Source organism: Saccostrea echinata, unplaced genomic scaffold (genome assembly GCF_033153115.1).
Source record: "Saccostrea echinata isolate AGI-Se365-2 ecotype Australia unplaced genomic scaffold, CSIRO_AGI_Sech_v1 ptg000001l, whole genome shotgun sequence".
Lineage (NCBI taxonomy): Eukaryota > Metazoa > Mollusca > Bivalvia > Ostreida > Ostreidae > Saccostrea > Saccostrea echinata.
The window spans coordinates 18,053,440-18,077,206 of record NW_026889750.1 but is presented as its reverse complement, the minus strand read 5'-3'; the positions used below and the strand labels follow the sequence as shown (position 1 = coordinate 18,077,206).

Genomic DNA, 23,767 nt, shown 5'->3' with positions numbered 1-23,767 from the left:
TTCTATAAATGTGTTATTCTTTCTCCCAAATCACACATTTTCTACTTTTTGCATCACAATTATCACTTTACAAAACACAAAGATACTAAATGAAAAGGGTATATACTATAGAATAATATATTGAAGGTAGAGTTTTGGTGGTGTTTGATGTACGAATGTGGTAAACTTTGACTCTCACTATTTCATGTGTTGAACAATGAAATTTTAGCTCTACTGGTGGAAGCCCGGCAGAAAAGTGGACATGATTTTAAACATCATAAAACATTAATAGTCTCCCACTTTGCTAAGCTTAATTGACACTTTTGAGAAAAATGACTAGCCCATCCTTTTCTTATACCCTGGTGCCGTAATCGAAGATTCGGGGGCATATATATAGATTTTGGTCTGTCCATCTGTCTGTCTGTTTGTCCGCAAAAATTTTAACCTTGTCCATAACTAAATTTTGATTGGCTGGAACTATGGCTTTCACATTTCACGTGTATTGCTTGTGACAAGACATTTGGGGAGGGGGGTACCACTATATTTGACCTCTTGACCTTGGTGTTTGACCCACTTTTGCAAAATTTTACCAAACTTAAACATTGGCCATAACTTTTGAAAGTTTAGTGCTAGGGCTTTCATATTTCACATGGATATCAAGTTCCTTGTGACAAGATCTTCCCTTGGGTACGAACCTTTTTTTTTTTTTTTTTTTTTTTTTTTTTTTTGCCTTTTTGACCTTGGAGTATGATCTATTTTTGAACAAATTTAATCTTGTCAATATCTTATGAACGGTTCGTGCTAGGACTCTATATTTCACATATGTATTACTTGTGACAAGACCTTCCATTTTTTAACTCATGACCTTGATCTTGGAGTATGAACTAATTTTGAAAAACTTTAAGCTTGGCCATAACTTTAGAACAGTTAGTGCAAGGGCTTCCACTTGCGACAAGACCTTTCTTTGGGTACCATTATTTTTTTTTTTTTTACCTCTGACTTTGAAGTTTTACCTACTTCTGAAAATAACCTTGATCCTGTCTTTCATATTTCACGTGTGTGATCCTTGAGACAAGACCTTCCCTTGTGTACTGACATTTTTGACCTCATGAGCTTGACTTTTGAGTTTTACCTACTTTTGAAAAACTTTAACCTTGAACATAATTTCTGAATGGTTGGTGCAAGGGCTTTCATACTTAACATGTTTATTCCTTGTGACACGACCTTTCTTTGGGTACCAACATTTTTTACCTCATGACTTTGACCTTGGAGTTTAACTCGCATTTCAGAAAGTTTAACCTTGGCAATGGGCTGTCACACGGGACATCAGTGTTTCACTTACTTTTACAGTAACTAAGAGAGTTCGGAAAATATGCTTCAAGTGAGGTTTGGGAGGAGGGGTGGTATCTAGACAGACTTTGCCGAGGAACAATAATTCAAGTGTCTGTAAAGGAGATGCTGGTCTCTTTCAGGAAAGACAACAATTTGCAAAAGTCTTGTGATTATATCACTATTTTCATTGTTTTAAAATATTTACATACATGTACATATAAATAGATACATGTATGAATTATATAGAAGTGACAGTCTAAGCCTTCTTGTATAAACAGAGCGAACTGAAATGTAATAGGGGGGAATCCTTCGGAGTATTTTTAGAATATTTTATACTTTATCAAAGCTTGATTTTGTTACTTAAAGAAAATATCGATTTCATTATGTGTATTGTATGAACGAAATCATGAGCAATAACATTAGAACTCATAGATTTTTTATATTATCGGGAGGACTTTAAAAAAAAAATCTTGTCAATTCCTCAATAATGGCAAGGTATAGAATTATTTGAAGTTGAAGAACAGGTTTATAAACTGTCCAAGGGAATGGGGAAAAAAACAGCCGTTAATAACAGGACGGATATTTTCAAAAGAGTCATCAACTCTAATTAATATAGATTCAGAATTTGATACAAATTGATATGATTAACGTTTATGTTGACAGGTCATGTACATTATATATTATAATTATTACATGCATTCCGTAGACTATAGTATTTTTGTCACATTTTTTTATTGACACAGTTTTTTTTCTTCCTGTTTTTTTTTTAGCGGTTTCCCCCAGTATTTGAAGTCTAAAGTGATTTGACTGCATGCTTTTAATTTTTTCAGATCCTAGACTGGTTTCAAATTAAAATATTTTATCCATATGTGCCCTGTTAACTATAAATACATAAAAGGTAATAAAAGCCATGTATATCTATGACCATGCCTAGACATTGGTTCCTTTTCATGGAATACCAAAACTTACTTTTCAATTTTTTTAAAAATATGTTTTAGTTGTTAAATGATACCTGATTTACTGTTATCTTTCATACATTATTCCATGCCGCTCTTTCGCAATACCAGTATCTCATTTCTGCCTTTAAAAATCTACTTAAGTACTGTTTACTTCTCTTTGCCTAACTTCATTGATTTTTTGGTTCTTCTTATTTTTATAGTTTTCTTTTCTCTCTTTTTTTCAGTTCTGGTTTAGACCCCCCCTCTCTGCAACATGTGCAGCCATATAAGAAAAACAAAACAAAAATACAATAACAACAAACCAAAACAAAAGACAGCATAAAGAAAAAAAAACCTAACAGAATATCAAACTTTGATTTTTTTTTTAATAGAATGTAATACTAACAATATTTCCCAGACATTTTCATGTAGAATCAACTTTCCAACTAACTATAGTATATTGTGTTAAGTATTTCACTATCCTTCATTATTTGAAATTATGTACAACGTATAACATGTTTAAAGATTTTTTTTATTTAGCTTTTCAACCTTCTTTTTTCCGTCCATTATCCTTTCCCGATCTTGATTTTATTTCAAGATCGCATTAACGAATGATGTTGAGGAGATTACAAACTTGTTTAAGCATCTTTTTTTTTTTTTTGGACTATCTTTTCTTCAGCCACTTTTCCGTCCTGTCTTGATTTTCTCCCAGAATAGTACGGATGCAAAACATTAAAGATACTGATTAGGATTTTCCTTTTTTTTCTTCCGTTTAAGAACTTCTCCATAATCTCATAATCTTAATTTTCGGTATATTTTTCCTTGATATTGATTTTCTATTACTCATCATGTTTATAGCATATTCATGCATTTTAAAACAGCCTTGTTTAAAATTTTGTGTAAAATCTTGTGTAAAAATCTCTTTTACTTTGTGTAATTTGAATCAAATTAATCCATGTATTCTTTTCAGTTTTTATTATTCATATATTGTTGATACTTTTCCGTAAAGCATATGCTCTTCTTAACAACAACACCCCCCCCCCCCCAGTCAAACTGAGGATGGACATAATCATGACGTCATTTCTAGGCTATCGGTGAGTTTGGAACAAAATAGAGTAGTGCTAAAGTACGAGGGTTGTCCGGTAAAATGGTGGACAAGTTGTCTAGAATGAAAAGTAATCAACACTGCTTTCTTATATATTTCTCCTACTTTTTAGTATATTTTTCATCAATATACATAGCAAATTTCAAGTAGATATATGCTCAAATAAACAAAAAAAAATAGTATGTTATGTTTGGTATCGCCTTACGGCTCACGTCACGTCTAAAGCACGTCACTTTCATCTTTGCGTTAACAAACTGGAAAAGCCCCATTTGAATTCCGGGAATTTCACTAATGCACACAATCGAGTTCCCCTGTATTCCTCCATAAACAGACGAGGGACCAATCTCACACACATGGAACTTTTGAAGACTTATATTATTAAGTTTTGGAAGGTACTTCCTTGTATCACTTTCATTCACACTCAAACTCAATAAAAGGGTGCAATTACTGTCGCCTGTGAAATACTTTCAAACTATGCATTGCATTTCAAATGATTGAATGTTATTTTTATGTTTGGAGACTTGTTAAACTTACCCTTATGTAACAGCTGTCTGACTTCATTAAAACTTGGGTAAATTACCTCCAAATGTGTCATTTTGAAATGTTCGTTACTGTCGCCACTTTGGACATAAGGTGCTTAAATTTAAAACTTGAAGAAAAGAAATTGTAAAAAATAACATAATTTAAGATTAAACATATCAAAGTCTGAAAATTAAAAATAACATCGATGTTTTTTGACTGATTTTATGTTCTGTACTTGATTTTAAAGCGATGTCGCCAAATAAGACACAAGATAAATTTCGCCAAATAAAAATATTATGAACTTTACTCATCAATACACAAATATAACTACAAACAAGCGATGCGAATTTTTATGTAGCTAACTATCATAAACATCCTTTCTTAATACATAAACATTTCAACTTTCTTCCGCATAAATTTAATTCAGTCTGTAACTTTGCCTTCTTTCTGCGATGAAATAACAATGAAATGTTCGTTACCGTATTCATGCAACTGATCATGAAGTAGGCGCGTAGCTGCCTATACGCAAGTGCGTACACATCGTTTTCAGAAAAAAGAAAAAAAGAGAGAATTATTCGGAGAAAAAAATCTCAGTACCATCCAACAAATATTCGTGTTTCAAATTATTCTGTGTAAGGCTGTGTCGATTTAAATTTTAAATTATCATGGCTGTATGGTAAAATTTGAAATCTTTTATTTAATAACTGCCAAATCCAAAAAAATCATTCGTTATTTTGTCATTGTTCTATCATACATTGATATTCTTTAAAAAGATCTTTGAAAAATTAAATTTCAGCCACATCGTTGAATGCTATGATCTACTAGTATGATTTACAATACGATATTTTTTGTTCTAAATTAAAATTTTATATAATTTTTTTTTAAACGTTAAGAATGATTATATGATACCAATTTATATATCGGTTAAATTTTAGCCTCAATTATATGTACTACAATAAGTTTCCATGGAATATTAATTTTCGTTAAAACAATAAATATTACTATGTCTTTTATTTCCTTAAAAACTAAATGGCATAATTTTTATATTTCAAAAAAATGAATGAAATATTTGGTAAAACTCCGGAGCTTCTGGGCCCTCACCAGCAGACATGTAGTATCAGGGGAGCCTCCCCCTACTTATTCCCAAAACCTAAAATTTTACTATCGACTCAAGACCCCCCCCCCCGGCACCCAACCCCCTGCCGTTCTCTGCGTACGCATCATTTCTATTCTGGCTACGCGCCTGTACATGTACTATCTTCACATCGGCTAAGAAAAACAACTTTTATATCAGCAATCCTACTTTCATTCGAATCACTATTCCATGGTATGTGCTTGTTTGAAATGTACGTTACTGAAATGTTCGTTACATAGTTTTAAATTCAGTCACTTTAAACGGCGAGAAAACACAACTTCAAGCGTTTTTAGGATAGAAGTTACAACCCACCATTATAGGGATTTGAATGTCAGTGTTGAAGGTGAAACATTCAAACATTCAATTTCTTAAATACTTCATGCTGAAGACAAGGTTGGTCAATACACTGATGTGTACCGTGATTTATGAACAATATTATGATATTTATTTATACAGAACAACTGAGAATGAATAAATATACTACTGCTAACAATTTAACATCAATGTTTGTGCTGTATATTTATAGTAATGCTCAAAATTATTTATAAACAAAGAAATGTTCGTTACAGATGGTAACGAACATTTCACTTTCGGTATCATATCGTATTGAAGTATTTTTTTTTTATTTCTTTATCCTGGTATGAAGTTAATTGGATTAGAAACAATGTACCACATGTGTGATAAGTTGATTTTTGATTTGTTTATATAATTAAAACAATAACAATACACAGTGAACACCGTGTTTAAAAGATGTCATGTAGATATTGTTTTTGAATATTATTCTTGATCTATTGAAATTTTGACAAAACTGCATTTTGTCATTTAATGTACAGAAAGTATGCACACATTTATAATCATGTTTATCACGGATATTTCCTTCTCAAAATTTAATATTTTTCAAAATTAGTCCAATATTCATAAGTAACGAACATTTATAAAATGTGGGAACAAACATTTCTCATCATGTTATGTAATTTTATTTCATTTCTATTTAATCTAAATAGAAAAAATCACTAGCTGAAATTCAGAAGGACTACCGGGAAAGACTTGAGGCTCAGGCAAATCAACCGTGACTAGGATTTGTGAAATGTAACGGACATTTCTTACGACTGCAAATTGAACAATTTTACAGACTGTAGAGTAACTTTCAAGAAATAAAAATGTTTTCAGAAGTGAGGAAAAACCTTATTGTATAATTTGGTACAAATGATATTTTAGACATGCACGGAATAAAAAAAATGGAGTATTAATCTGTTGGTAACATACATTTCCAAAGGATGTGACTATCACGATGTAGGAAATTGACTCGTTTTTAACTATTCAGTAGAAATCAATATTCTTTTTATGATTGTTTCTCATCATTATTATGAATATTTACGGAAAATTTTATCACAAAATCCAAAATTATTTCCCTATTGGCACAAAATTGCCCTTTTCACAATCAAATGACTTCAAAATCATTTATTGACACCTGCATAATATACTTCAGCACTGACTTGTGTGTTATTTGCGTCAATAAAATAATTTAGTAAATTTACACTAAATTGGTTTAAAAGTAAGTGAATAAGTATTGTTTAAATTAAATTTTTATCTATCTAAATCAAAACATTTTTTTTTCATGAAATGTACGTTACTTTTTAGTCCCTTTTTGTTCTATGATTGCAAAGACATTGCATTTTTTAGGCGAAATCCATATTCTTTTAATGAAGATTAAAACACATATTTTCAATGTTTGTTGTATCATATTTCTTCTAGTATAACATACATAAATTATTTGTGGAGTGTAAAACATGCAATATTTTTATATTCCTAAAAAGGGGAAAAGTCCAAATAATACCACTTCCTTAATTAAACATCGGGTATATCACTAACAATAAATTTCATCCCGAGTATTCCATGGTTTTTAAATACACACACAAAGTGTTTTTATTATACCTTGTTATAATATGATATTTATACTCTAATATTTTGTGTAAAGCCACTGAAAAGTAATGAAACCCCCTGGTAACGTACATTTTTAAGGCTGTATTTTATGATAGAATGTCATAACTTTAAAACGTCACAACTCAGAAACCCATCAATTCTTGATGAAAAAAATTGTATTTTTAATGTTGAATTATTGATGTTTAACTATCAATCAATGTTTAATCCATTTTATGACCGATGCCACTGGGTCTTTGCACCCTTTTATTGAGTTTGAGTGTCAACTATATAGACATTCTTTTCGTCGAATTGCAGTGATAGCGTCTTTCGTTATTGCGTAGCTGATTGTATGTTTATTTTGTTCTACCCGGGGACTGAATCATAAACTTCCTGTTAGAAAATGCCCATTCCACTTACATACTAAAGTATTAGTGATTTTTTTTTTTTTTAGATTTTGTTATCTATGTTATAATTTAAAGCCTCTTAAGGCATTATTACTTTAAAATCTACATATAAATGAACTGTTCTCGTCATCAAAACATAGCCATTTTTCGTGTGGTGCGTATACCAATGTCGTATTTAAAATGCTCGGGAAACTGCCGAAAATAAAGTAAATGCCTTGAAATTTTCCAAATGACGACATAATTGATAGTGAATTAAAAATATGATAATTTTTACCCCAACCTTATCTATTTAATACTTATATTTCGAAATAACACTCGCATATTCCCCGATAAAAAACGGATTTTTCGGTCATGCGCCATAGGACCATATCCTTTGCACATTCAAGTATAGTAAAAAAAAATTTTTTGCCTTAAATTTATCAACAATATTAAGATGTACTTAAATATGATAAATACACCTATGCTGAAAAATTCAGCTTTGTGCGAACACTATTTTTCGATAAAAACGCGGTGTCCACGATTTTACCGGACAACCCACGTATTTCTATACTTTTGTTTTTTTAATGATTGTAAAGGGATGGTACGCATGCGACACCTAATTAATCAATATATATATATATATATATATATATATATATATATATATATATATATATATATATATATATATATATATATATATATATATATATATTAATTGTTATCAAAGAATAAGGAGACTTTAAATTATGCATTTAAAATCGTAGCATCAAAACGGACCTTTATTAATTTTCAGCACTAAGTTAGAAAACATCCTAGAGCACATTGGATATCACCAATTGGTTAAAAAATATATAGGGCACCAATATTAGCGATCTGCTTATTAAAAATGTTGTAATTCATGAATTGCATGGTTGTTAGAATTTCACTTGTTTTACCATGTACAAGTTATATCATGCGCGGATTCAGGGGGAAGGAGGGCTCCCCCAGGATCTTCAGTTTTAAAAAGTTTGATTACTAAAGAAAGGGAAAGATGATTATGGATCCCCCCCCAGAAAACATAGTAAGGAGGGTCATTAATATCTATAAAGGAAAGCGACTTGTCCTTACCCCCCCCCACCCCCCCCCCCCCACACACACACGAAATAGGTTTTTTGGATTTGGACAAGTTGTTTTTATATGGAATTCCATATACGACAGCCAACTGCTTACTGCCAACTGCTCACTGCTTACTGCCAACTGCTCACTGCTTACTGCCAACTGCCACACATATTTGAATAAATTTTCATGTTTATATTGATATTTATGTGAATTTTCATAAAACCAGGCGCGGATCCAGGATTTTTTTTACAGGAGGGGTCCACCCGAGTAAAAAAAAATCCAACCCAGAAATTAAAAACAAAAACGTTAACTCCTTTCCTAAACGTAAAAAACCTATTTCGGCGGGGGGGGGGGGGGGGGGGGGTTGACATCTTATGCTTCATATCTATAACTTTTCATATCAACTTAACACGGATCCACGTTTTCTAGGGGGGGGGGGGTCCAAGGTCACCGTGGCTTTTAGTTGGTTTAGTATATACATTAAATAACTCTACAAATTCCAGAGGGTGGTCTGGACACCCACCCACCCCCTTCCACCGACCCCCCTCTAGATCCGTGTATGTAAAATATAACTTATTTGGGAAAATAAAGAGATATAGATCTTTAATTTGAGAAAATATTTAACTATAGAAATTAAAGGAAAATGGAAATTTATTTTCAAAACATCTTCCCCCGAGAAACAAGAGATCCTTTTTTTCAGTTTTTAATCATTCCAAAGGTTTTGTTGTCTCACGGGGGGGGGGGGGGATGTGTTTTTGAAGATTAAAAACAGGAAAATAGTCATTTTATTACCAATTTCAAATGAGATAACAAATAAAAAATGTACTTTATCACTTTATCAATCTCATATGTTAAATTTTACATAAGTTAAAACATACGGTGAGATTTAACAGTCATTTATCCATTTTCATTTTCATGAGTATTTGAAAATGGTAATGTTTTCAGCCTGATTTCAATTGATAAAATTTTCTACCCCCTTATGAAAAGAATTGTAAATAAAAGTAATTAATTTTTTGTCACTGGTTTTTAAAATTAGTACAAATGAACTTTTCTTTGCTTTCAAACAAGTTTTTATGTCCAAATTGCCATTTATATTGAATTAAATAGATGGAAAATTTAGGCGGGAATCGAGAGTTAGTGTGCGTAGTTCTTACAATAATAACAAAATTTGGCGGATTTTAAAATATCGAATAATATCTTTCGGATGTTCTTTTTACCCTAGGAAAAGTACCTATGTGTGGGAATTTTTATATGTGTCTTATGTAAATCGTTTTAATGGGTAATGTTCGATCTGTTAGATCTGTAAAAAACATTCGTGGTGGTGGTGGTTGGGGGGGGGGGGGGGCGTAACCACTAAATTTCCAACATATACTATATACAGTAGTTCTCCCTTACGGAAGCGTATTAGTGCCAAGTACTGTTTTTTTTTTTTAAGTTGGTAATTCCAACTTTAAAATTGGAAATTCCAACTTTAAAGTTAAAAATTCCAACTTTAAAGTTGGCTTTTCCAACTTTAAAGTTGGTAATTCCAACTTTTATCTTGGCTTTTCCAACTTAAAAAAACATTACGTGGCACTAATACGCTCCCGTAAGAGAGAACTACTGTATATAGTATATATAGTAAATGTTACTCAAGACCCTTTTAAAAGTTTGTTCTTTTGTCGTATGTGACCCCCCCCCCCCTCTTACACGCATTAAAAAAGCTATCAAATTATTTGCCTGCAACGAAATGCAGAAATTATAATGGTTTGATTTTTAAAGAGGAAACACTCCTTCTTCCGATTTACTCCTTCCTCGCCTTTACAGTTTAAAAATTCCTAAATCCGCCAAATTTTGTTATTATTGTAAGAACTACGCACACTAACTCTCGATTCTCGCCTACATTTTCCATCCATTTAATTCAATATAAATGGCAATTTGGACATAAAAACTTGTTTGAATGCAAAGAAAAATGTTCATTAGTATTAAGTACTAATTTTAAAAACCAGTGACAAAAAGTTAATTACTCTTATTTACAATTCCTTTCATAAGGGGGTAGAAAATTTTATCAATTGAAATCAGGCTGATAACATCACTATTTTCAAATACTCATGAAAATGAAAATGGATAAATGACTGTTAAATCCCACCGTATGTTTTAACTTAACATAAGAGATTGATAAAGTGATAAAGTACATTTTTTTTTATTTGTGATCGCATTTAAAATTGGTAATAAAATGACTATTTTCCTGTTTTTAATCTTCAGAGACACGTGCCCCCCCCACCCCCACCCCATCCCCTTGAGAGAACAAAACCTTTGGAATGAATAAAAACTGAAAAAAAGGATCTGTTGTTTCGCGGGGGAAGATGTTTTGAAAATAAATTTCCATTTTCCGTTTATATCTATAGTGAAATATTTTTTTTCAAATTAAAGATTTATATCTCTTTATTTTCCCAAATAAGTTATTCTTTACATGCATGGATCTAGGGGGGGGGGGGGTCGTTGGGAGGGGGGGTCCGGACCACCCCCTGGAATTTGTAGAGTTATTTAATGTATAGACCTATATTAAACCATCTAAAAGTGACCTTGGACCCCCCCCCCCCTAGAAAACGCAGATCCGTGTTAAGTTGATATGAAAACTCATAGATATGAAGCATAAGAAGTGAACCCCCTCCCCCCCCCCCCACGCCGAAATAGGTTTTTCACGCTTAGGAAAGGAGTTTACGTTTTTGTTTTGTTTTTTTTTTTTGTCAAGAAATTTCTGGGTTGGATTTTTTTTTTTACTGGGGTGGGTCCCTCCTGTAAAAAAAATCCTGGATCAGCGCCTGGTTTTATGAAAATTCACATAAATATCAATATATTGGCAGTAAGCCGTGAGCAGTTGGCAGTAAGCAGTGAGCAGTTGGCAGTTAGCAGTTGGCAGTAAGCAGTTGGCTGTCGTATATGGAATTCCATATTTTTAGTTTTTTTTTTTTTTTTTTTTTTTTTTTTTTTTTTTTTTTTTTTTTTTTTTTTTGCTTGTCAATAAAATTCTGAGATGGATTTTTGATAGAGGGTATCCCCCCCACCCCCCGAAAAAAATTCTTGTAGTTGCAAAAGAGAGCAGCTCGAGACCACTTCTTTGATCTCTTGAAGGATTCTCTGTTCTCTGCAGACGCATATACAGGAGATGAACTATAAGCAAGGAAGGGAAGACGTGACTTCGTATTACTTGCTGTCTTTTTTTGTTGGTCAGTCAAGGCAAATACCAAACTGATCAAAAAATTGTCGATCTGTAGTCATAAGGTCAACATTCGGCTGATTCAGCGACGCTCTCCATAGTGCTCGAGGTACGAGCCATCCGAGGAGCATCGGGAGGTCGTAGGTTACTCCGTATCTTTCCACTTCTCTTTCAGCTTCGTGTTCTAAGTTGATTCTCTTGCCTTTGCACTTAAACCATCCCACAGCAAGCAGTGATTGCCATATTCAAAGTCTTCGCCATTATACGAGATCATTTAAATGATTGGGTTGATTTACTGAGAATATAGTAAATTATTCCCGGAACTTCTTTTCTCAGCACTGAATAAATTTTTAAAATGTTTATTGAACATAAGATTTATGGTAAATTTTTAGGTTGTTTTTTTTTTTTTTGCTTGTCAATAAAATTCTGAGATGGATTTTTGATAGAGGGTATATGCCCCCCCCCCCCCCCGAAAAAAATTCTTGTAGTTGCAAAAGAGAGCAGCTCGAGACCACTTCTTTGATCTCTTGAAGGATTTTCTGTTCTCTGCAGACGCATATACAGGAGATGAACTATAAGCAAGGAAGAGAAGACGTGACTTCGTATTACTTGCTGTCTTTTTTTGTTGGTCAGTCAAGGCAAATACCAAACTGATCAAAAAATTGTCGATCTGTAGTCATAAGGTCAACCTTCGGCTGATACAGCGACGGTCTTCATAGTGCTCAAGGCACGAGCCATCCGAGGAGCATCGAGTGGTCGTAAGTTACTCCGTATCTTTCCACTTCTCTTTCAGCTTCGTGTTCTAAGTTGATTCTCTCGCCTTCGCACTTGAACCATCCCACAGCAAGCAGTGATTGTCATATTCAAAGTCTTCGCCATTATATGAGATCATTTAAATGATTGGGTTGATTTACTGCGAATATAGTAAATTTTTTCTGAGCAGTGAATAAATTTTTATAATGTTTATTGAACATACGATTTATAGTAAATAGTGCATTTGAAAAGAATATAATCATTTGGTATCTTGAAATCATCAAATTAATAAAATTACAAAATACCGTAAGAAAATGTAATTTTTACGAGGAAATTTATAACTTTCTCTTTCAAAAGACATGTTGAGACATATATTTGTTATCCTATAAAATGAACAAGCAGTCATTGGCATTTAACTCTTTCTTCGTCCCCCAAGACCCATCTGGGTCACGGATGGCTGGGTGTCAGGATGCTTTTTGCCAGAATGGTTAATTGGTTTAAATTCCCGTGGATCAACAACCATTGTACACATAGGTGTTATTCTGTTCGATTGTTATCAAATGCACTAGGGGGGAAGAATAAGTGAAATGTTCGAAGTATTTGTGTAAACGTGTGTACTAAATCATACTTTTTCGGTGCTGAAATTTGGTAAAAGTTGGTTCAAAAAAAGATGAACAGAGGAGCGAATTTATTTCTTCAAAAGACTGTGTTTTTCGCCCTATTTGTGGGGTATGTTTTGTTCGTCGTTTCTTTCTTTATTCCAAGATGGTATAAATTTACAAAACGGGAGACAGGACAGCATTACAACTATGGAATCTTTATGGCCTGTATCCTAGACAGCGATGGAGGAAGTCGTTGTCAGTATACACATTTCGACAATGTTGAAGGTTAGTTACATATTGATTACTCAATATGACTTTAACAAGATAGAATTCCATACAGGTATATAATGACTCTACCTTGTACAAACACAAGCATTATATTTCGTATTTGACGTTCAAAAAATTACAGACAAGAAAGAATTATTACTGTTTACATTCCTATCCAGTTTTTTTTTCTTTTCGACAAGGTTGTTCCTGAAACATGAATTGTTAACAGGAAGAAGAAATGATATATTAATCGCATTTCGTTAATATACCCCCCCCCCCTTTATTGGCTACTGATAATATGATAGAAAAAATATTAATATTGAAAATGTATTCTTTCAGGGGGAATCATTGTACCATTGAAAGCTTTAGCCAGTATTGGTCTCATTTTCTACACGGCCGCTATGGCTACTGGATTTTTGGCGCTCTGCTGGATCAACGAGAAAAGACAAAGACTGTTCTATGCTTCAGTAGGAACATCATTAGTGGCAGGTTAGAATCATTAATAATTAAAATTACATGTATATATACATTTCTTACAATCATGAATGTATGTGTTAGTCGGCACTACAGACTAAATTTTCTTTGATTTTGAGGTAAAAATGTTTGTTACAATATTTTTGAAATATATTTTTTAAACATTTGAACACGAATTCCTGCCAGAGTTACAGAGGAAAGAATGATACACCGGCAATTAAATATATAACCTGCTCTGATCCAATAATTAACAGTTGACTGAGATTCAAAAGCGAATTAAAGCACACGAATATTTAATGAAAATTTATTATTTTGCTATCTGGAATGTTCATGGGGTCGCTGCCCTGTAGGTTAAAAGCTATAGGTTTCTCCATGTTTTGGTTGAAAATCCTGTCAGATAATTATTCATTTGTCTAACAGAAATTAGACTTGGTGGGGGCAAAAGTATTTGCCGTTGTTTCAATTAATTAAAAAATTGATTATATATTTGTTGTACATTTGACACAATACACAAATAGTTGAAAATTTAATAACACAAGCAAAGTTAGAATCTTAGTTTTGTAAATATTCAGTTAAACCCATTTTACAGTTCCTCTTCAAAAACAAGGTCGACATCCAGGAATTAATTCAAAGATGTTTACGTAACTAAACATTTCTTTAAAACGTATGGTGAATTGAAGAAAATTTTCATTTCATTTAATATTTTCCTTATCTTTTCTTAGGAATCTTCATAATTCTTGTTGTGGCCATTTATAAATCCCAACCATCCTATTCAGCCGGAAGTGACGACATTGCATTCTATCTAGCAGCCATCAGCATTGCACCTCTATTTTATGCTGCTGCGATGGGTATTTTAGTTGCCCGGACTATGGTATTCGTAGATGAGAAAGAAGATGAGGAGAAAATGCACCAAGAAAGGCGAAAGAAAAGGAGAAGAAAACGGAAACTGGAACAACCTGCCTTTATGTTTCCACCTACTGGCACCATGTTCGATGATTTCAAAAAGAAACCTGTTACAGGCATAGTTGTTGCTAGCGATGACTTTGAGATGTCGCCAGACGAAGATCCTTTCTTTTTCAAGCAGTTGACTGTTAAGAGAGAAGCGTATGATAAGTATGAAACAAAATCACAAGATCGAGAAGTTGCAGAACTTTCTGTTAATCAGGAACAGTATGACGTCAATCCAAACTTGGACGAAAGAGAGGCCTCATTAACCAACTATAATATTCATAACCCGAGTACTGAAATGTCGGAATCGGCAGAAACTCCACGGCTTTACACACCATCAGATGTCCAAGACGATATCACCCCGGTACCCTGGTGCGTAGAACAGGCTGCGAACCCCAGAGCAAAGGGTCCGAGTGTAAAAAAGGTACATGTCTTTGATCCAATTAAAATTTCGGATCTTTTGAAGAAGACTAGAGCGTATAGGAAATCCAAGAAAGCATCCACTAAGAAAATCAAGAAAGGACGATCAAACTCCGCATTCAGCACCGATGAACACGAACCACACGCAGTCGATGTTCATGGACATAGCATGCTATCGCATAAGTTTGAAGACTTACCAGAAGTAGAAAAGTGATTGCTGGATTGGAGCCAAAATTTTTAATGTAAAACAGATTTTGACCACCCCCCCCCCCCACCCCACCCCCTTTTCTCTCTACATTTCCGAAGATGGCATAAATATAAAAGGGAATACTATCACAGTCATGACTTCTGGGCTGTCATTTTTCTACATTTAAAACAGGCCGTGTGCTTGGGCATCCATTTATTTAATACTGTGAACCTCCTTCCAATAAAATTTGTGACTTAGCAGCGTTTTTGCGTATGATCCCCACCTTTTATTTAAATTCTTGAAATAGCAACTGAGTTATTCTTTTTTTTTTCTAATGAAAGAAACATTTAAGTCGAATACTGTAATTGGTACTTGCATTGTACATTAGAATCAAGGGAAAAAAATATTTATTCAGCTTAAAATATAGATTAGTTTTGCTTTACCCTTTCTTAATTGATTGTCTTTCATACATTCATTATCCGCTTGTTGCTTTGGGTATCTTGGCATTAAGGACGCATGATGCAGATTTGGGATTTTAAAATAAAAACCTGAAAACTGTTTGCTCAAAATAAAATGTGCCTTTTAATGTATTGTTACCTTTTTTCTTTGTTTTCTTTGCACATTGTGCCGGCTTGGATGAAAATGTTATTCGGAAAATAGGTTTGAACGTATATTAAGGGCAGTGCAGGTACATTTTGTTGACAATTTTGAGATCTTTTTTTAAAATTTTCAACAGAATTGTATTCTCTGCACGTTCAAAACAGCGTTTTTGTTCATGGGACGAAGGAAATGAATGCTTCCATTTATTTAAAATATAGCTAAACATTATGAACCACGAACTTAACAAAATACTTGTGAGGTTGCCAAAAAAAGTTTTGTGCAAGTTTATAAAGGGAATATAACAGTATAAAGCTTCGTTTCGTAGATAAACAAAATTCAGTCTCTCCATTTCAAATATGTTTTTCCAGATTTAGAAACTTCTCAAAACATTTATTAAAGTTAATCCTTTAACCCAAGTACAAGAGTTAAATGGACAGTTTTATTGATTTTGAACAAAATCCATTTTCTTTAGCGATAAAGAAGTTTACACGAAAGTTGATAGACAAATGGGGAGCTGTTGTTGTTGAAAAAGTAGTAATAAGATCCATAAGCATAAATGTTTCCATGTAACTTAATGCTTGAAAAGCGTATCAATCATGTAATACCTAACGACGCATAATATTCACAGCACCGATATCCTGGTTAAGGGCAAAAATAGTCAATTCAGTATGTTAAATTACTTAAGATGTCAAATTCGAAAATCCCCTTCTTAGCTGCAGATCTGAAGCTCAATGGTCTAAAAATTGGGATATGCGTATCTGTAGCTACCCCCCCCCCCCAACAACAAATTAATAAATAAATAAAAACAACTTACAATTAAAGTAATTAATGGCCTTCAAATAAATAAGGTGAACATTATGTGTTGGGGGGGGGGGGGGGCTGAGGGTGAGGGAGGGTGTGTGTCTGTGTATTTGTGTGTTTATTTTCACAAAAAAGTAGGTAGAACATTTTCACCAAAGTTTGAAGTTTCGCTGTCAAACAAAGGGATGAAGATTTACGGCACTGATAAAACCTCCTGAAAAGTTCAAGTATACTAGTTACTTAAACTACCACAAATACTTGTAACATCTCTAAGAAAAAAGTTTATTGTCTTCCTTTTTCATGGTAATTGTGCCGATATGAAGAATAAAAACAACAGCCTAAATTGAATTTTTACACCTACTAGGACCATGGTTTTAATTCTATAACCACTTTTCAAGCTAGGATTTTTCATTAGAATTTGACTAATTTTTAATGTGGATGAAATGTATGTACTTCTTATTAAAAATATCGATTTTCTGAATTGATAAAAGGTAAAAGAAATGTTACATATGAATAAGTTTTGGGATCCAAAAACCAGAAGAATTGATTTCAGTTTTACCTTTTTGTTCACATCTCATTTCTTAAGGAAACTAATGTATCTATAACAACATTTAACAAAAAAGCCTAGTAAATAAATGAATAGAATAAAAAGAATAAAAGGGTTAAATTCGGGGTAAAATTAAACGAACAAGTGAAAGCTTCTCGGCAGTGTGACATTGTGTTTAATGGGCAATCTGCAGTTGCACTGGTTGACAGTGTTGTTGGTAACTCAGATGAAACACTCCCCCTCAATGTCCATTCATTCGGAACTCTCCGTCGTCCTTGAAAACTATTGCTTTAAAAATGATCAAAAGGTGCAATTAATATTCTGAATTCACTTTCAGAATTCAATACTTTGTTAAGTGTGTTTGTGTTCTTTTGAAAATATATGGTGCATGAAAAATCCACGAAATTGGTCAACCAGTTTAAAGTACACAGACGACATATTTTATATCTCATGCTGCACTTTCAATTCTGTGTGATTATCTTTGTAAGAGGAACTTCATAAACAGTATAATTAATGGGGAGAGGGGGGAATTATCAAACGTTTATATAGGTCTTGGTTACGACATTTTAACCCGTCAATGTTTTAAGATACAAAGTCTTCATAATAACCGTTCGGTCCATTCTTTTAAGGCACTCGGCTATGGTGGCACAATTCAATGTCTTACTGAATAAATTTTGATTCAAAGATAAAAAGATCAAAATCCCTGATATCTAAGGAAATGCCTAACAAAGAAGACTTGGAGGAGTCGCAGGCTATGTTAGATACGGATTTTTAAGCAGTTACCAAATATGTACCTATAGAAAAAAGACAAAATATTGGAAATATGAAACCATGAACCAAAAGGCGAGAGCGCTTTTGCGCAAAATCACTTTTCTCTTCATCCTTCTGGGATTTATTGACTATGTGGTGGCTTATGGACTTCCACACTGGGCCAAATACACGTCAACAGACGCCACCCAAATCCACAGATATGGCCTTTTTATGACTTGTATTGAGGACTTTCTTAAATCTGAATGCGACTCTTTCCATCTTTCTAATGTGGATGGTAAGTTCTGTGTCAAACAGAATGTTACTTTATACTTACATAAAGCATGCTTGGTTTTTTTTTTTTTTTTTTTTTTTTTTTTTTTTTTTTTTTTTTTTATAACTTTTACTGGTAAAAACGGAGACATTACGTGTCTGCCTGCAAGAATCAAAGAACTATAAACGGTAAAAGCATATTTTTGCCCCCATAAAAGCCAAATTTTGAAAATGTCTAGAAATGTGCCCAACTGTATATATTGTATGAACAAATCTGAGAAGAAATAGTATAGATCGGAAGTAGATTATTCTGTTACGTCACAAACTACTTTTTAAAAAAAGAGGACAAAATTTGTTCAATTTTGACTGTAGAGTTTACAGAGCGCAAGCCTGCTCCAGTGCAATATTCACATATTTCAATGATATTATTATTCTAGACATTATATCAAAAGTTGGAGTTGTGGCAGACTTGCGCTCGATGACTTCTACTCAAAATATCGGCGTATATATAAAGTTTTCTCTCAAAATAATTAAGTTTTGAATTTACGTCATTTTCCTGACGTTATTTCTAACATATGGCGTTATGACTGATGAAAATATGTAATGATTTGAAGTCTGCAGATGTTCCCCTGGTTTAGATTTCACCATCAAAGTTTGATTTTTGATTTTTTGATATTGCAGATATTGGTCATTACAGAATATTGTCCTTTAATTGGGAATATTTTTTCAAAGTAATGTAAAGTTTGGTAACAATAAAATTTTGCATTAAGGATGTCCATCTCTCAGCAAGGAACATTAACTCAGTATCAAAAAAATAATTATTTGAATAAGTCTCAGAATAAAGCTGGAAATTAAATCTTGTTGTAGACCTATTTTCATTTCATGCTTCTTACTATATGATCTAAGGTAGTTTGATTTCTTTGAAACAATCTTGAAAATATACTCGGGACCATGATCAGTGAGAGTTTTTTATCGTACAACCGCCTACTGTGACACGGGACCTCGGTTTTTAAGGTCTCATCCGAAAGACCAGTGACTTTCACTTTTAGTGCGGGCGCATGGCAAAGGAACAGTCACTACCTATGTGTACGTCTTAGGTTTGAACAAGAATCGAACCCGGTACCTCCCGATCACGAAGCGGACGCCCCATCACACAACCATTTTATTTATTTTACAGAAATCAAATTTTCTTTAAACTCGCCTTATATGCCTACGAAAGCCTATAAGGGGCAAACTACAGGGCAAATGTGAAAAGACACACCAATGCAAAGTTAAAACGCGTAATAGCGTCATTTCAACAAGAATTTGTAACGAAAAGTAAAAAGGCGTCATTGCACCTTTTGGAAAAGCGAATTAACGCGAAATGGAAAAGTAAAAATTCTTTATTATATACAGGCCCGTAGGAAGCAATTTCACTTTGAGGGGGCACAACCATACATTTTCAGTGGGGGGGGGGGGGGCACTATCAACCACCAAAATTTCAAAAAGGTTATCAAATATTATTATTGAGGGGGCACAAGCATATAGTAGTTATGTTTTCTATAGTATTGTATAGGTCGGCAAAATTATTGGGGGGGGGGGGGGAACGGCCCCCTCGTGCCCCCCCCTCCCCGGTTCCTACGGCCTAGATATAGTAATATATTCCTTTACCTTAGCGTTATATATAATGCTTTTGAAAAACAGTCTCTCGTAGTTTGATCCTATAAGCTTTTGTTTATACCAAACCTTATAAGCATGAAACTAAATTGGAATTGTTCTGTGATAACTTGCGATACACATACTTTTAACATAACATATACATGTTATATAGAAATTGAAGTTAAAAGAAGAACTACAATACCATATGGTATCAAATTCATTAATTTCTCTACTGTTGTCTGGATATCTTATTTGTTTGTTTGTTTTGTTTTTTTTTAATCCTAGAATACATTAAATTGTTGATCAATTTTCATCTAGACAGTGCATTATTGACTTTTCTTCACATTCCTTAATATGTATTTGAGATTTTGTAATTTTCCCTGCTCATAATGATTAACTACCGTAAAATGGCGAAAATGAGAAAATGGCATGTGAAGATACAATGTACATACTACTTTTTGAATTCAAGTATATTTTTGTGAGCATTTTCAGTTATACTTGGCTGATGATTTTCAGAACTTGAGAGGGATGAATAACCTTAAATGACCATTTCTCGCATAATGACTGATTTTTTTTCCTTCTAATTCTGACATTTTAATCCTTATACGAAAGTGAAGAAAAGGTAAAACTCCGTAGTTGATTTGAAAAATAAAATTCTAAGTGCGAAGTATTTTTGTTATTTGGAAAACGTATCTGGTTGGTATCTGCATTATTTACAGAATTATTTGGCCCCAGTCTTCTTTTTAAATGGCAATCACAAAGACATAAACTGTGCAATTGTCCTTATACATACATGTACAGGAGTTTTGAAACACATGTTAATGACCTTCTGTTTTAGACATTGATAAATATACCCAAATATTTCAGCAATATATGTATATATGATAAAAACACATTCTTTATACTTTTTTTGTGTTGCAGGATCCTGGAAGGATTTTGTCCAGGCTATGGCCAGTCTGGGCCTCTTCTTTTACTTTGTATCCACGGGGACGGGGTTTTTACAATTTTACTGGGAGTATAGAACCAAAAGGAGACTACTGTACGCCTCCGCGGGGACGGGAATTGTCGCAGGTGAGTTCACCTATTTATACTTTTGATATTAGTCTTTCACTTTCTTGCATTGGTGTCATTTAATTTTTTTTTTTTTTGGTCGTAGACATGGTATTGCCTAGTTTTCATTGCTAACGTACACTTGATATAATGTTAGTAGATCGAATCTACTACAGTGCAAATCGGAATATCCGCAGACCAGTCATAACCTCTTGGTTTGATGTTACTAATTCTGATCGAGGCATTCATTTATTTTTTGATATATTTTGTACAGGTCTTCTAATCATCATCGCAGCATACTCATTCGCTTACAATAACAGCGGAAAACAGATCTCTCTTGAATATGGATTTTTCATGACGATCATAAGCATAATTCCAGTCGTTATGGGCAGCCTCCTCAATTGTTTCAACGCAGTTCTCGTTCGCACGAGCAAGAAAAGGAAACATCTTGGCAGTGGCTTTGATATTCGTCAACATATGTTTGATTTCAGTGTAAAACCACCTGTTGGCACGCATCTGAAAGACCTCGTTGAGATAAGCGAGGATAAATATGAAGAGTACCTCCGGCCGACAACAAGACAAAGTAAAAAATCCCACAAGAAACCGCCGCCAAATTTCGATTATTTCAATGAAATGCTGGATGAATTAATGGATGATGAAAGTAAGCAAACAGAAACAACAACAGACGGCGGGAGTTCCTTCAAAAAAGAAGAAGCAGACGACACAAAACAGAATGAGGAAATCAATGAATCAGAACAATTAGAAGAAATTCCACAGAGTTCAGCAGACGTGACTGAAGATGTCGAGAAGGAGGATGAGGATATAGAGAGCATAGCACCACCTGTCAAAACTGGGGTGTCTTTCAATGATTACCCAGTAGTGTTTACGGATAGGGTGCAAAAACCAAAGCCCGCCAAAAGCACACGTGATGAAGAAAAGCTTCGACAGTCTGCTCATGAAATGAGAATGGCGCAGAAAAACCACAGGATAGCAATTCTAAGAGTAAATTGCAAAAGATGTCCATTCGAACACACCATAACAAAGTTTGTTGAAGACCTTAAAACGGAAGACTATCCAAAAGTCGTTAAGTACGTTGAAAGTGCAGAAGATCTATCATTTCATCATCTTCGAAGTCGTTGTCTTCAGAATATGTTGGAACCGATCAAAAAGCCCAGTCCAAGGAGATTGAATCACAAAGAGGAGTTGATGTTAAAGGCTACTGCATTACAAGGACTGCCCAAAATAAGAAAACATCGATTCTCAAAAATGATCTCTCCCAAAGGAGTGGACGTTGAAAAGAAAAAGAAAAAGGTGACAAATAAGATTTCACATATCGATAATGGAAGACAGTCTGAAAGCATGCAAAGTTCCAAAGTGGATAAAGAATTGAGGAGTATATCGCAGTGTGAGGAAGATGAAAACATGGACAAAATTATAGATGAAATAAATAGAACAATGGACAATCAAAGTAAAATGTCATCAATATACATAGATACATCTCTCAAAATGGTCGAAAACGCTAATAAACCAGCGGATGTTACATTTGATGAAGAAGGAGATATTTCATCAGATTTACCCACTGAAAATGAAAGAGCAGAAAAAGACGACGATCAAAGTCGGAAAACCGAAAATGAAAATTTAAAGGAAACAATTGACGAAATTTTAAATGAAGATGAAGTAAAGGGGCAGATAGACGAGGGGGCAATTGCTGACAATGAAGCAGACGCCAGTAGCGAGGAAGAGATCATCGATGACCCCGGAGATGGATTGGGACTCTCCGACAACGAAGAAACTGACACGGATAGAGAAGCACAAATTGACGGAGTTTCCCGGAAGACCCACGTTACACAAGCTTCTGCAAAAACATACTCTTCTGAAAATGCGACGTCTGCGCTGTATCAGCGACCTCTAGTGTCGTTTGACGAACCAAGAGTAAAGAAGAAAAAGAAAAAGCAGGTGAAGCGAGCTAAAACATCGTTTCCCAAAATTGATATGTCCCTTGCAGGTCGAAGTCATAAAAGTGCCTCCCTCACCAAGCAAAGACGTGCAAATAAGGAACAAAGGATTGCTATAGTTCATGATCGTTGCAAGAAATGCTGCTATGAACTCTCGATTCCAAAATATGAAGAGGACCTCACGCAGGACGAAAAAAATAAAGTGGAATATATTATAGACCGCTCTAAAAGTGCCAAAAGTTAAACTGTATTCCTCTTATTGACAATGTAATGTTTATGTATTTTAATTTGAATAAATCTGGTAAGATTGTTCATCTTTAAAATTTTCTTTTGGTTACATACTCCGAAGTATTCAGTCACCCCGAAGAAGTCAAATGTAACAAGAGCGTTTACAGAACAATCTTTTCCCAAATACATATTATATAGACAGTGGCTGCGTGTATACAAGTGCCAGTTATGACACAGGTGCTTGGGGACGGACCCCCTCCCCCTTTGCATTCTGTACCCCAAGGATGCTTCGACTTTTTTTCATAAAATATTTTTCTATGACACATTCACAAAGTATAACCTTTTATAAAAATTCACAATCTCTGATACTAAAAGAGAACCTTGTTTTTTTAGGTATCAGAGAGTGTGATATATATATATATATATATATATATATATATATATATATATATATATATATATATATATATATATATAAAAGATTAGTTTTAGGTTATATTTAGGATTCTTCAATTGTAATACTTTGTCAATGTGTCATACAAAAATATTTTATGGAAAAAAAGTTGAACCCTTGGGTAACGGAATGCCAGAGGAGAGGTGTCCCGTCCCCAAACACCTGTGGGTTGTACAGATTAAGCCAAATACGAGACACATTTATAT

The 23,767-nt window shown here is 33.8% G+C and overlaps 3 protein-coding genes across 3 annotated transcripts in view; 2 read left to right on the top strand and 1 right to left on the bottom strand.

Moving 5' to 3' along the window:
• LOC133186494 (probable acyl-CoA dehydrogenase 6) overlaps positions 1-23,767 on the bottom strand; it is a 95,961-nt gene that overhangs the window by 43,984 nt on the left and 28,210 nt on the right. The window lies entirely within an intron of this gene.
• Positions 12,845-15,858, top strand: LOC133194260 (uncharacterized). The gene is made up of 3 exons (XM_061330280.1): positions 12,845-13,257; positions 13,579-13,728; positions 14,436-15,858. Exons 1-3 carry the CDS (start codon positions 13,041-13,043, stop codon positions 15,293-15,295), a joined length of 1,227 nt encoding a protein of 408 aa, XP_061186264.1. The 5' UTR covers positions 12,845-13,040; the 3' UTR covers positions 15,296-15,858.
• LOC133194160 (uncharacterized) lies at positions 17,965-23,137 on the top strand. The gene is made up of 3 exons (XM_061330194.1): positions 17,965-18,261; positions 20,796-20,945; positions 21,199-23,137. The coding sequence occupies exons 1-3, from the start codon at positions 18,048-18,050 to the stop codon at positions 23,121-23,123; spliced, it is 2,289 nt and encodes a 762-aa protein (XP_061186178.1). The 5' UTR covers positions 17,965-18,047; the 3' UTR covers positions 23,124-23,137.

Excerpts from the sequence above, each read along its gene's own strand:
- LOC133194160 (XM_061330194.1), top strand. The coding sequence starts at position 18,048 with ATGAACCAAAAGGCGAGAGCGCTTTTGCGCAAAATCACTTTTCTCTTC. Across the intron at positions 18,262-20,795 it reads CCATCTTTCTAATGTGGATG|GATCCTGGAAGGATTTTGTC; the intron begins GTAAGTTCTGTG and ends TTTGTGTTGCAG. Across the intron at positions 20,946-21,198 it reads GGGGACGGGAATTGTCGCAG|GTCTTCTAATCATCATCGCA; the intron begins GTGAGTTCACCT and ends TATTTTGTACAG.
- LOC133194260 (XM_061330280.1), top strand. The coding sequence starts at position 13,041 with ATGAACAGAGGAGCGAATTTATTTCTTCAAAAGACTGTGTTTTTCGCC. Across the intron at positions 13,258-13,578 it reads ACATTTCGACAATGTTGAAG|GGGGAATCATTGTACCATTG; the intron begins GTTAGTTACATA and ends GTATTCTTTCAG. Across the intron at positions 13,729-14,435 it reads AGGAACATCATTAGTGGCAG|GAATCTTCATAATTCTTGTT; the intron begins GTTAGAATCATT and ends ATCTTTTCTTAG.